Source organism: Oncorhynchus keta, chromosome 35, assembly GCF_023373465.1.
Source record: "Oncorhynchus keta strain PuntledgeMale-10-30-2019 chromosome 35, Oket_V2, whole genome shotgun sequence".
NCBI classification, from domain to species: Eukaryota; Metazoa; Chordata; class Actinopteri; order Salmoniformes; family Salmonidae; genus Oncorhynchus; species Oncorhynchus keta.
In genome coordinates, this window is record NC_068455.1 from 82,663,693 (window position 1) to 82,676,192 (window position 12,500).

Sequence of the window (12,500 nt, forward strand, 5' to 3'; positions counted from 1 at the left end):
GTTGTTGTGTGCTCTAGGGCAACAGTGTCTAGATGGAATTTGTATTTGTGGTCCTGGCAACTAGACCTTTTTTGGAACACCATTATTTTTGTCTTACTGAGATTTACTGTCAGGGCCCAGGTCTGACAGAATCTGTGCAGAAGATCTAGGTGCTGCTGTAGGCCCTCCTTGGTTGGGGACAGAGGCACCAGATCATCAGCAAACAGTAGACAGTTGAGTTCAGATTCTAGTAGGGTGAGGCCGGGTGCTGTAGACGTTTCTTGTGCCCTCGCCAATTCGTCGATATATATGTTGAAGAGGGTGGGGCTTAAGCTGCATCCCTGTCTCACCCCACAGCCCTGTGAGAAGAAATGTGTGTGTTTTTTGCCTATTTTAACCACACACTTGTTGTTTGTGTACATGGATTTTATAATGTAATGTGTTTTACCCCCAACACCACTTTCCATCCGTTTGTATAGCAGACTGTAACGGTTTTGACTTGAGGTTATTATTTATAGGGGTGCCAGGTAGGTTGTGCCTACCAGAGAAAACATTGGTTTCTCCTTTTAGTTTGGGTGGGAATGAGTCCCATCTGGTCCGTCAAGTCTACACCAATACAAAGGACTTATGAAAAAGTCAGGATGGAAATAAACTTTTCATAAACCCTTAAAACATTGGAAAGAACTTCAAAAACAACTATATTCTGTTGCGTGGGTTGTATTAGCAACAACAATGATTACACACACACATAATAATATCACAATGAGTTCTGGTTCCTCCAGAAATGTCCTGTACCTCGGGCCTAAAAAGAGTCCAGCCCGGTAAAGGAGTTCAGTGAACTCAAGTGACTTTTGTCACGCAATGTTTGTCCGTTCATTCCGTGTAGCGTAAACCCAGTATTAAACATACAATCAATATAACAATTACTTTACCACAGAACTTTAAAGCGGATCAACTCTTAATTAAGTCCTCAACTACAACTAACTACATAAATCACAGTATACATCACATCCAAACAAATGAAATACCGTATACAAAAAGGTGGTAGTCAGTCGGTCAGTCAGACAATCCAATCTGCCAATAGATCTCCAGCGGAGAAAGGCCACGAAGAACGGAGAGGTGTAGTCCAGGGACGCAAAGAGTGGATCCGATCCTGGGTAAACTCTCTTAGGCTACAAAACACACGTTTAACGGCAACAAAACAAACGGAATAGAGAAGCTTCGGAACTGAGGGTTGAACACATCCTCATGCATGTCTCCATCACAACCCCACTTTCGCGCAGCTGATGCTGGCTATTTAATTGGGAATTAAAGGGAAAGCGCCCTATTGGAAGGAGCTGCACTGAGACGGTTCAGAAAAATTCAGGGCCGTCACAAGACCCTCATGCCAAATTGAGTCGTAAGCTTTTTTGAAATCGTAAGCTTTTTTGAAATCAACAAAGCATGAGAAGGCTGCCTTTGTTTTGGTTTGTTTGGTTGTCAATTAGGGTGTGCAGGGTGAATACATGGTCTGTTGTACAGTGATTTGGTAAAAAGACAATTTGCTCAGTACATTGTTTTCACTGAGGAAATGTACGAGTCTGCTGTTAATGATAATGCAGAGGATTTTCCCAAGGTTGTTCTTGATGCATATCCCACGGTAGTTATTGGGGTCAAATTTGTCTCCACTTTTGTGGATTGGGGTGATCAGTCCTTGGTTCCAAATATTGGGGAAGATGCTTAAGATGCTTAAGCTGCATCCCTGTCTCTTGAAGATGCCAGATCTGAGGATGATGTTAAATAGTTTAAGTATAGCCTATTGGAATTTGTTGTCTGTATATTTGATCATTTCATTGAGGATACCATCAACACCACAGGCTTTTTTGGGTTGGAGGGTTTTTATTTTGTCCTGTAACTCATTCAAGGTAATTGGAGAATCCAGTGGGTTCTGGTAGTCTTTAATAGTTGATTCCAAGATTTGTATTTGATAATGTATGTTTTTGCTGTTTGTTCTTTGTTATAGAGCCAAAGAGATTGGAGAAGTGGTTTATCCAGACATCTCCGTTTCGGATAGATAACTCTTCGTATTCTCTCTTTCTCTTTCCCCCCTCTCTCTCCCTCTATCTCTCCCCCCCCCCCCCTCTCTCTCCCCCCAACCCCTATCAGGATGATGTGGTGATGGGAACTCTGACTGTGAGGGAGAACTTCCGTTTCTCTGCGGCGTTGCGTCTTCCGTCCTCCGTCAGCCAGAAGGAGAAAGAGGACAAAGTCAACCGACTCATCACAGAACTGGGCCTCACTAAAGTAGCAGACTCACGGGTCAGTGTGGACGGGTTGATGTGGGGGAGAGGACAGAGAGAGACTGTGTTACTATGAATGTGTGTATTCTGTCTCCAGGTTGGTACCCAGTTGATCAGGGGAATATCAGGAGGGGAAAGGAAGAGGACAAACATCGGTATGGAGCTGATCATCGACCCTCCTGTTCTCTTCCTGGATGAACCCACCACCGGCCTGGACGCGAGCACAGCTAACTCTGTACTACTACTGCTCAAGAGGTAGAACCTGGGTATTGTAGTTCTAATATTGTAGGGTTAGTCTGGGTATTGTAGTTCTCTTCCTGGATGAACCCACCACCGGCCTGGACGCGAGCACAGCTAACTCTGTACTACTACTGCTCAAGAGGTAGAACCTGGGTATTGTAGTTCTAATATTGTAGGGTTAGTCTGGGTATTGTAGTTCTCTTTCTGGATGAACCCACCACCGGCCTGGACGCGAGCACAGCTAACTCTGTACTACTACTGCTCAAGAGGTAGAACCTGGGTATTGTAGTTCTAATATTGTAGGGTTAGCCTGGGTATTGTAGTCTGGGTATTGTAGTTGGAATTGTTAGTTAGATTACTTGTTGGTTATTACTGCATTGTCGGAACTAGAAGCACAAGCATTTCGCTACACTCGCATTAACATCTGCTAACCATGTGTATGTGTATGTGACAAATAAACAAATAAATACAATTTTATTTGATTAATACTGAGGGGGTTAGTATGTGTATTGTAGTCTGGGTATTGTGGTGCTAATACTGGGGGTTAGCCTGGGTATTGTAGTCTGGGTATGGTAGTTCTAATACTGAGGGGTTAGTCTGGGTATTGTAGTCTGGGTATTGTAGTGCTAATAATGGGGGTTAGTCTGGGTATTGTAGTCTGGGAATTGCAGTCTGGATATTGTAGTGCTAATACTGGGGTTAGTCTGGGTATTGTAGTCTGGGTATTGTAGTCTGTGTTTTGTAGTCTGGGTATTGTAGTCTGGTTATTGTAATCTTGGTATTGCAGTTTGGGTATTGTAGTTTGGGTATTTTAGTCTTGGTATTGCAGTCTGGGTATTGTAGTGCTAATAATGGGGGTTAGTCTGGGTATTGTAGTCTGGGAATTGCAGTCTGGATATTGTAGTGCTAATACTGGGGGTTAGTCTGGGTATTGTAGTCTGGGTATTGTAGTCTGGGTATTGTAGTCTGGGTATTGCAGTCTGGGTATTGTAGTCTGGGTGTTGTAGTGTTGCAGTCTGGGTATTGTAGTCTGGGTATTGTAGTCTGGGTATTGTAGTCTTAGTATTGCAGTCTGTGTATTGTAGTCTGGGTATTGTAGTGCTAATACTGGGGGTTAGTCTGGGTATTGTAGTCTGTGTATTGTAGTCTGTGTATTGTAGTCTGTGTATTGTAGTCTGGGTATTGTAGTCTGGGTATTGTAGTCTTAGTATTGCAGTCTTGGTATTGCAGTCTGGGTATTGCAGTCTGGGTATTGTAACACTAACCCTCCTCCTCTCTCTCTATCAGGATGTCTAGTCATGGCCGTACCATCATCCTGTCCATCCACCAGCCTCGTTATTCCATCTTCCGTCTGTTTGACAGTCTGACTCTGCTGGTTAGCGGTAAACAGGTTTACCACGGCGCCGCTCAGAGTGCTCTAGACTACTTCTCTAACATCGGTGAGACTCAATCCTTAGAAATGTCATGTTTCTAGTGAGTCTAAATCACACTCCTCCTGCTAACCAGACAGTGTAGTCTCAGCTCTCTGCTGGCAAACCAAGTTATGAAATGTCTAGAGTTACTGAACAGTTATTATGTCCATCATTATATTGTCTCTCTTCAGAGGTTACTAAGAACAGAGGCATTTGAGATACATTCAGTGTATCAATGTTTCAACCTTTCCTGTACCCAAACCTTTTCTGTATCTATAAACAATGTAATTACAACTGTGATGTCATCATTACCCAGGGTACACTTGTGAACCCCACAACAACCCCGCTGACTTCTTCCTGGATGTGATCAATGGAGACTCTACCTCCATCGCCTTCGACAGGATAAAGGAAGGAGACAGTGAGTTCTGATTGGCTAAGGAGCAGAGTCAGTGGGCGGGATCAGTCGGGTCATCCAATGGCAATTTTGTCTCTTCATATCCTCCCTCCCTAACTTTGTTTGCCCTCCATTTACCTCTGTTCTGGCCTCTCTATCCCTTCCCCTCCCGTCCAAATCCCCTTCCCTCCCCCAGACTCGGACCCAGACAGGGTAACCAGTTCCAGGCAGAACATCGAGGACCATCTGGTCCAGGAGTACCGGGGGAGTCAGTACTATGGAGAGACCAAGGCCCAGTTAGAACGCATCACCATGAACAGGGAGTACAGGTACCAACACACACTCTGTCTCTGTCTGTCTGTCTGTCTGTCTGTCTGTTCTGTCCTCTGCAAGTTAATGGACAATCTTTTTCTTGTTCTCCAGTGTGAAGACTCCCTCTCGGACCATCACGTACAACACCTCCTTCTCTACTCAGTTCAGATGGGTCCTGAAGAGAACCTTCACCAACCTCATTCTCAACCCTCAGACGTCCTTCGCTCAGGTGTGTGTCTGTATGTGTGTGTTGCTGTGTGTGTGTGTGTTACACTCACAGAAGTTCCAAAAGAATAAAGACATTTCAATTGTCATATTATGTCAATATACAGAGTTGTAATGATGTGCAAATAGTAGTTCAAGTACAAAAGGGAAACTAAATAAGCATAAATATAGGCTGTATTTACAATGGTGTTTGTTCTTCACTGGTTGCCCTTTTCTTGTGGCAACAGGTCACACATCTTGCTGCTGTGACGGCACACTGTGATATTTCACACCGTAGATATGGGAGTTTATCAAAATTTGATTTGTTTTCGAATTCTTTGTTGGTCTGGAAGCTCTCCTATCTATCTACAGTGGGGAGAACAAATATTTGATACACTGCCGATTTTGCAGGTTTTCCCTACTTACAAAGCATGCAGAGGTCTGTAATGTTTATCATAGGTACACTTCAACTGTGAGAGGGGGAATCTGAAACAAAATCCCAGAAAATCACATTGTATGATTTTAAGTTTTATTGCATGACATAAGTATTTGATACATCAGAAAAGCAGAACTTAATATTTGGTTTGCAATTACAGAGATCATACGTTTCCTGTAGTTCTTGACCAGGTTTGCACACACTGCAGCAGGGATTTTGGCCCACTCCTCCATACAGACCTTCTCCAGATCCTTCAGGATTCGGGGCTGTCGCTGGGCAATACAGACTTTCAGCTCCCTCCAAAGATTTTCTATTGGGTTCAGGTCGGGAGACTGGCTAGGCCACTCCAGGACCTAAGATCCTTCTTACGGAGCCACTCCTTAGTTGCCCTGGCTGTGTGTTTCGGGTCGTTGTCATGCTGGAAGATCCAGCCACGACCCATCTTCAATGCTCTTACTGAAGGAAGAAGGTTGTTGGCCAAGATCTTGCGATACATGGCCCCATCCATCCTCCCCTCAATACGGTGCAGTCTCCCTGTCCCCTTTGCAGAAAAGCATCCCCAAAGAATGATGTTTCCACCTCCATGCTTCACGGTTGGGATGGTGTTCTTGGGGTTGTACTCATCCTTCTTCTTCCTCCAAACACGGCGAGTGGAGTTTAGACCAAAAAGCTCTATTTTTGTCTCATCAGACCACATGACCTTCAACCATTCCTCCTCTGGATCATCCAGATGGTCATTGGCAAACTTCAGACGGGCCTGGACATGCGCTGGCTTGAGCAGGGGGACCTTGCGTGCGCTGCAGGGTTTTAATCCATGACGGCGTAGTGTGTTACTAATGGTTTTCTTTGAGACTGTGGTCCCAGCTCTCTTCAGGTCATTGACCAGGTCCTGCCGTGTAGTTCTGGGCTGATCCCTCACCTTCCTCATGATCATTGATGCCCCATGAGGTGAGATCATGCGTGGAGCACCAGACCGAGGGTGACTGACTGTCATCTTGAACTTCTTCCATTTTCTAATAATTGCGCAAACAGTTGTTGCCTTCTCACCAAGCTGCTTGCCTATTGTCCTGTAGCCCATCCCAGCCTTGTGCAGGTCTACAATTTTATCTCTGATGTCCTTACACAGCTCTCTGGTCTTGGCCATCATGGAGAGGTTTGATTGAGTGTGTGGACAGGTGTCGTTTATACAGGTAACGAGTTCAAACAAGTGCAGTTAATACAGGTAATGAGTGGAGAACAGGGGGGCTTCTTAAAGAAAACCTAACAGGTCTGTGAGAGCCTGGAATTCTTACTGGTTGGTAGGTGATCAAATACTTATGTCATGCAATAAAATGCAAATGAATTACTTAAAAATCATACAATGTGATCTGTCTGTCTGTCTGTCTGTCTGTCTGTCTGTCTGTCTGTCTGTCTGTCTGTCTGTCTGTCTGTCTGTCTACAGTGGTGTTTGTTCTTCACTGGTTGCCCTTTTCTTGTGGCAACAGGTCACACATCTTGCTGCTGTGATGGAACACTGTGGAATTTCACCCAGTAGATATGAGAGTTTATCCAAATCTGGTTTGCGCTCTCTCTCTCTCTCTCTCTCTCTCTCTCTCTCTCTCTCTCTCTCTCTCTCTCTCTCTCTCTCTAATCCAGATTGGAGTGACTGTATTCTTACTTCTTACTCACTTACCTACCTACCTACCTACCTACCCACCTACCCACTTACCTGCCTACCCACTTACCTACCTACCCACTTACCTACCTACCCACCTGCCTACCCACTTACCTACCTACCCACTTACTTACCTACCCACCCACCCACCCACCCACCCACCTACCCACCCACTTACCTACCTACCCACTTACCTACCTACCCACTTACTTACCTACCTACCTACCGACCCACTAACCTACCCACTTACCTACCCACTTACCTACCTACCTACCTACCTACCCACTTACTTACCTACCTACCTACCTACCTACCTACCTACCGACCCACTAACCTACCCACTTACCCACCTACCCACCCACCTACCTACCCCCACCCCCACCCACCCACCCACCCCACCCACCCACCCACCCACCCACCCACCCACCCACCCACCCACCCACCACCCACCCACCCACCCACCCACCTACCCACCTACCTACCCACTTACCTACCTACCTACCTACCTACCTACCTACCTACCTACCTACATTTACATTTACATTTACATTTAAGTCATTTAGCAGACGCTCTGATCCAGAGCGACTTACAAATTGGTGCATACACCTTATGACATCCAGTGGAACAGCCACTTACAATAGTGCATCTAAATCTTTTTAGGGGGGTGAGAAGGATTACTTAGGATTACCTACCTACCTACCTACCTACCTACCTACCTACCTACCTACCTACCCACTTACTTACCTACCTACCCACTTACCTACCCACCCACTTACCTACCGACCGACCCACCTACTGACCCACCTACCTACCTACCTACCTACCTACCTACCTACCTACCCACTTACCTACCTACCTACCTACCTACCCACTTACTTACCTACCTACCGACCCACCTACTGACCCACCTACCCACCTACTTACCCAACTACCTACCTACCTACCTACCCATCCACCTACCCACTTACCTACCTACCTACCTACCTACCTACCTACCTACCTACCTACCTACCTACCAACTAACCTACCTAACTACCCACTTACTTACCTACCTACCTACCCACTTACATACCCACCCACTTACCTACCCACTTACTTACCTACCTACCCACTTACCTACCCACCCACTTACATACCTACCCACCTACTTACCCACCTACCTACCTACCTACCTACCTACCTACCTACCTACCTACCCACCTACCCCTACCTACCTACCTACCTACCCACCCACCCACCCACCCACCCACCTACCTACCTACCTACCTACCTACCTACCTACCTAACTATCTATCTAATCTCTCTCATCCAGATTGGAGTGACTGTGTTCCTGGCCCTCATCGTTGGGCCAAATAGCATTCTAGTTTGCTCTGTTTTTTTGTTAATTCTTTCCAATATGTCAAGTAATTATCTTTTTGTTTTCTCGTCATTTGATCTCTCTCTCTCTCTCTATCTCTCTCTCTAATCCAGATTGGAGTGACTGTGTTCCTGGCCCTCATCGTTGGGGCCATATTCTTTGGAGTGAAGAATGACCAGAGTGGCTTACAGAACAGGTCTGTCTGTGTGTGTGTGTGTGTGTGTGTGTGTGTGTGTGTGTGTGTGTGTGTGTGTGTGTGTGTGTGTGTGTGTGTGTGTGTGTGTGTGTGTGTGTGTGTGTGTGTGTGTGTGTTTAATATAATGTATTACAAGTTTTTTTCAATCGCGAACGAACAATGCTAACTAACAATGCTAACTAACAATGCTAACTAACAATGCTAACTAACAGTGCTAACTAACAATGCTAACTAACAGTGCTAACTAACAGTGCTAATTGCATTGGTCAAAACTGAAGTCACATCGTAGAAACTCTTCACACAGTCAGTGAAACAGAAGTGTATGTGGACCAAACTTTGACTCGTTTTTTCATTGCTTTCACACAAAATGCATTCAATGACCACATTCTTCTCATAATCCATGAACACTTTTCTCATTCATACTCCACTATATATTTGCAGCACATTTTCAAATGCTAACACACTGTTTCCAAAACTGTTAAAAACACATTTAAAACAGAATGATGGTAAATGTCATGCATTTCTACAGTAACCAGATAGAAACATATAGAAAATCTCAGCAGAATATTTAATCATTTCAATCAAGCAATTTCAGCTGAAAGCCTACCCAAGTTTTATGGATTTATTTATTTATTTATTTCACCTTTATTTAACCAGGTAGGCAAGTTGAGAACAAGTTCTCATTTACAACTGTGACCTGGTCAAGATAAAGCAAAGCAGTTTGACACAGACAACAACACAGAGTTACACATGGAGTAAAACAAACATACAGTCAATAACACAATAGAAAAATCTATATACAGTGTGAAAATGAGATTAGGGAGGTAAGGCAATAAATAGGAGCCATAGTAGCAAAGTGTCCTGTTTTTCGTCTCGTTACCAAACAGACAGAAGAGGTTCGGCTTCGAAATTATTTAGTTTTGGAAACGTGGATCAAGGAAAACAGGTTGTTGGGGAAAGAAGAGTGCCAGGGAGAGGGAGACAGGTTGTTGGGGAAAGAAGAGTGGCAGGGAGAGGGAGACAGGTTGTTGGGGAACGAAGAGTGGCAGGGAGAGGGAGACAGGTTGGTGGGGAAACGAAGAGTGGCAGGGAGAGGGAGACAGGTTGTTGGGGAACGAAGAGTGGCAGGGAGAGGGAGACAGGTTGTTGGGGAACGAAGAGTGGCAGGGAGAGGGAGACAGGTTGTTGGGGAACGAAGAGTGGCAGGGAGAGGGGGACAGGTTGTTGGGGAAAGAAGAGTGGCAGGGAGAGGGGGCAGGTTGTTGGGGAAAGAAGAGTGGCAGGGAGAGGGGGACAGGTTGTTGGGGAAAGAAGAGTGGCAGGGAGAGGGGGCAGGTTGTTGGGGAAAGAAGAGTGGCAGGGAGAGGGGGACAGGTTGTTGGGGAAAGAAGAGTGGCAGGGAGAGGGAGACAGGTTGTTGGGGAAAGAAGAGTGCCAGGGAGAGGGGGACAGGTTGTTGGGGAAAGAAGAGTGGCAGGGAGAGGGGGACAGGTTGTTGGGGAACGAAGAGTGGCAGGGAGAGGGGGACAGGTTGTTGGGGAACGAAGAGTGGCAGGGAGAGGGGGACAGGTTGTTGGGGAACGAAGAGTGGCAGGGAGAGGGGGACAGGTTGTTGGGGAAAGAAGAGTGGCAGGGAGAGGGAGACAGGTTGTTGGGGAAAGAAGAGTGGCAGGGAGAGGGGGACAGGTTGTTGGGGAAAGAAGAGTGCCAGGGAGAGGGGGACAGGTTGTTGGGGAACGAAGAGTGGCAGGGAGAGGGGGACAGGTTGTTGGGGAACGAAGAGTGGCAGGGAGAGGGGGACAGGTTGTTGGGGAACGAAGAGTGGCAGGGAGAGGGGGACAGGTTGTTGGGGAAAGAAGAGTGGCAGGGAGAGGGAGACAGGTTGTTGGGGAAAGAAGAGTGGCAGGGAGAGGGGGACAGGTTGTTGGGGAAAGAAGAGTGCCAGGGAGAGGGGGACAGGTTGGACTTGTGGCCAAATGCAGGAGAGAGAGAGAACTAGAACCCTCACAGTACTGTACAGTATGAGTGATTATACTATACATGTTGATGAGAACTAGAACCCTCACAGTACTGTACAGTATGAGTGATTAAACTATACATGTTGATGAGAACTAGAACCCTCACAGTACTGTACAGTATGAGTGATTAAACTATACATGTTATATACTAAACACTATACTATACAACGCTCTAACCACTAGGCTACCTGCCGTCCTGAGAGGAATCATATGGGTGGTCCTAACAGGAATCATATGGGTGGTCCTAACAGGAATCATATGGGTGGTCCTGACAGGAATCATATGGGTGGTCCTAACAGGAATCATATGGGTGGTCCTAACAGGAATCATATGGGTGGTCCTGACAGGAATCATATGGGTGGTCCTAACAGGAATCATATGGGTGGTCCTAACAGGAATCATATGGGTGGTCCTGAGAGGAATCATATGGGTGGTCCTAACAGGAATCATATGGGTGGTCCTGAGAGGAATCATACGGGTGGTCCTGAGAGGAATCATATGGGTGGTCCTGAGAGGAATCATATGGGTGGTCCTAACAGGAATCATATGGGTGGTCCTAACAGGAATCATATGGGTGGTCCTGAGAGGAATCATATGGGTGGTCCTGAGAGGAATCATATGGGTGGTCCTAACAGGAATCATATGGGTAGTCCTGAGAGGAATCATATGGGTGGTCCTAACAGGAATCATATGGGTGGTCCTGAGAGGAATCATATGGGTGGTCCTAACAGGAATCATATGGGTGGTCCTAACAGGAATCATATGGGTGGTCCTAACAGGAATCATATGGGTGGTCCTGAGAGGAATCATATGGGTGGTCCTGACAGGAATCATATGGGTGGTCCTAACAGGAATCATATGGGTGGTCCTGAGAGGAATCATATGGGTGGTCCTAACAGGAATCATATGGGTGGTCCTGAGAGGAATCATATGGGTGGTCCTAACAGGAATCATACGGGTGGTCCTGAGAGGAATCATATGGGTGGTCCTGAGAGGAATCATATGGGTGGTCCTAACAGGAATCATATGGGTGGTCCTGAGAGGAATCATATGGGTGGTCCTGAGAGGAATCATATGGGTGGTCCTAAGAGGAATCATATGGGTAGTCCTGAGAGGAATCATATGGGTGGTCCTAACAGGAATCATATGGGTGGTCCTGAGAGGAATCATATGGGTGGTCCTGACAGGAATCATATGGGTGGTCCTAACAGGAATCATATGGGTGGTCCTGAGAGGAATCATATGGGTGGTCCTGACAGGAATCATATGGGTGGTCCTAACAGGAATCATATGGGTGGTCCTGAGAGGAATCATATGGGTGGTCCTAACAGGAATCATATGGGTGGTCCTGAGAGGAATCATATGGGTGGTCCTAACAGGAATCATACGGGTGGTCCTGAGAGGAATCATATGGGTGGTCCTGAGAGGAATCATATGGGTGGTCCTAACAGGAATCATATGGGTGGTCCTAACAGGAATCATATGGGTGGTCCTGAGAGGAATCATATGGGTGGTCCTGAGAGGAATCATATGGGTGGTCCTAACAGGAATCATATGGGTAGTCCTGAGAGGAATCATATGGGTGGTCCTAACAGGAATCATATGGGTGGTCCTGAGAGGAATCATATGGGTGGTCCTAACAGGAATCATATGGGTGGTCCTGAGAGGAATCATACGGGTGGTCCTGAGAGGAATCATATGGGTGGTCCTGAGAGGAATCATATGGGTGGTCCTGAGAGGAATCATATGGGTGGTCCTAACAGGAATCATATGGGTGGTCCTGACAGGAATCATATGGGTGGTCCTGAGAGGAATCATATGGGTGGTCCTAACAGGAATCATATGGGTAGTCCTGAGAGGAATCATATGGGTGGTCCTAACAGGAATCATATGGGTGGTCCTGACAGGAATCATATGGGTGGTCCTAACAGGAATCATATGGGTGGTCCTAACAGGAATCATATGGGTGGTCCTGAGAGGAATCATATGGGTGGTCCTGACAGGAATCATATGGGTGGT

General features: G+C 46.2%; 1 protein-coding gene across 1 annotated transcript in view; it reads left to right on the forward strand.

Annotated features, from left to right (window-relative positions):
• LOC127906127 (broad substrate specificity ATP-binding cassette transporter ABCG2-like) overlaps positions 1 to 12,500 on the forward strand; it is a 60,449-nt gene that overhangs the window by 41,658 nt on the left and 6,291 nt on the right. Inside the window, exons 4-10 of the mRNA XM_052498187.1 lie at positions 2,125 to 2,277; positions 2,356 to 2,513; positions 3,786 to 3,937; positions 4,227 to 4,328; positions 4,501 to 4,633; positions 4,728 to 4,845; positions 8,381 to 8,463. Coding sequence (XP_052354147.1) covers positions 2,125 to 2,277; positions 2,356 to 2,513; positions 3,786 to 3,937; positions 4,227 to 4,328; positions 4,501 to 4,633; positions 4,728 to 4,845; positions 8,381 to 8,463 — 899 coding nt within the window. The remainder of the gene's footprint in view (positions 1 to 2,124; positions 2,278 to 2,355; positions 2,514 to 3,785; positions 3,938 to 4,226; positions 4,329 to 4,500; positions 4,634 to 4,727; positions 4,846 to 8,380; positions 8,464 to 12,500) is intronic.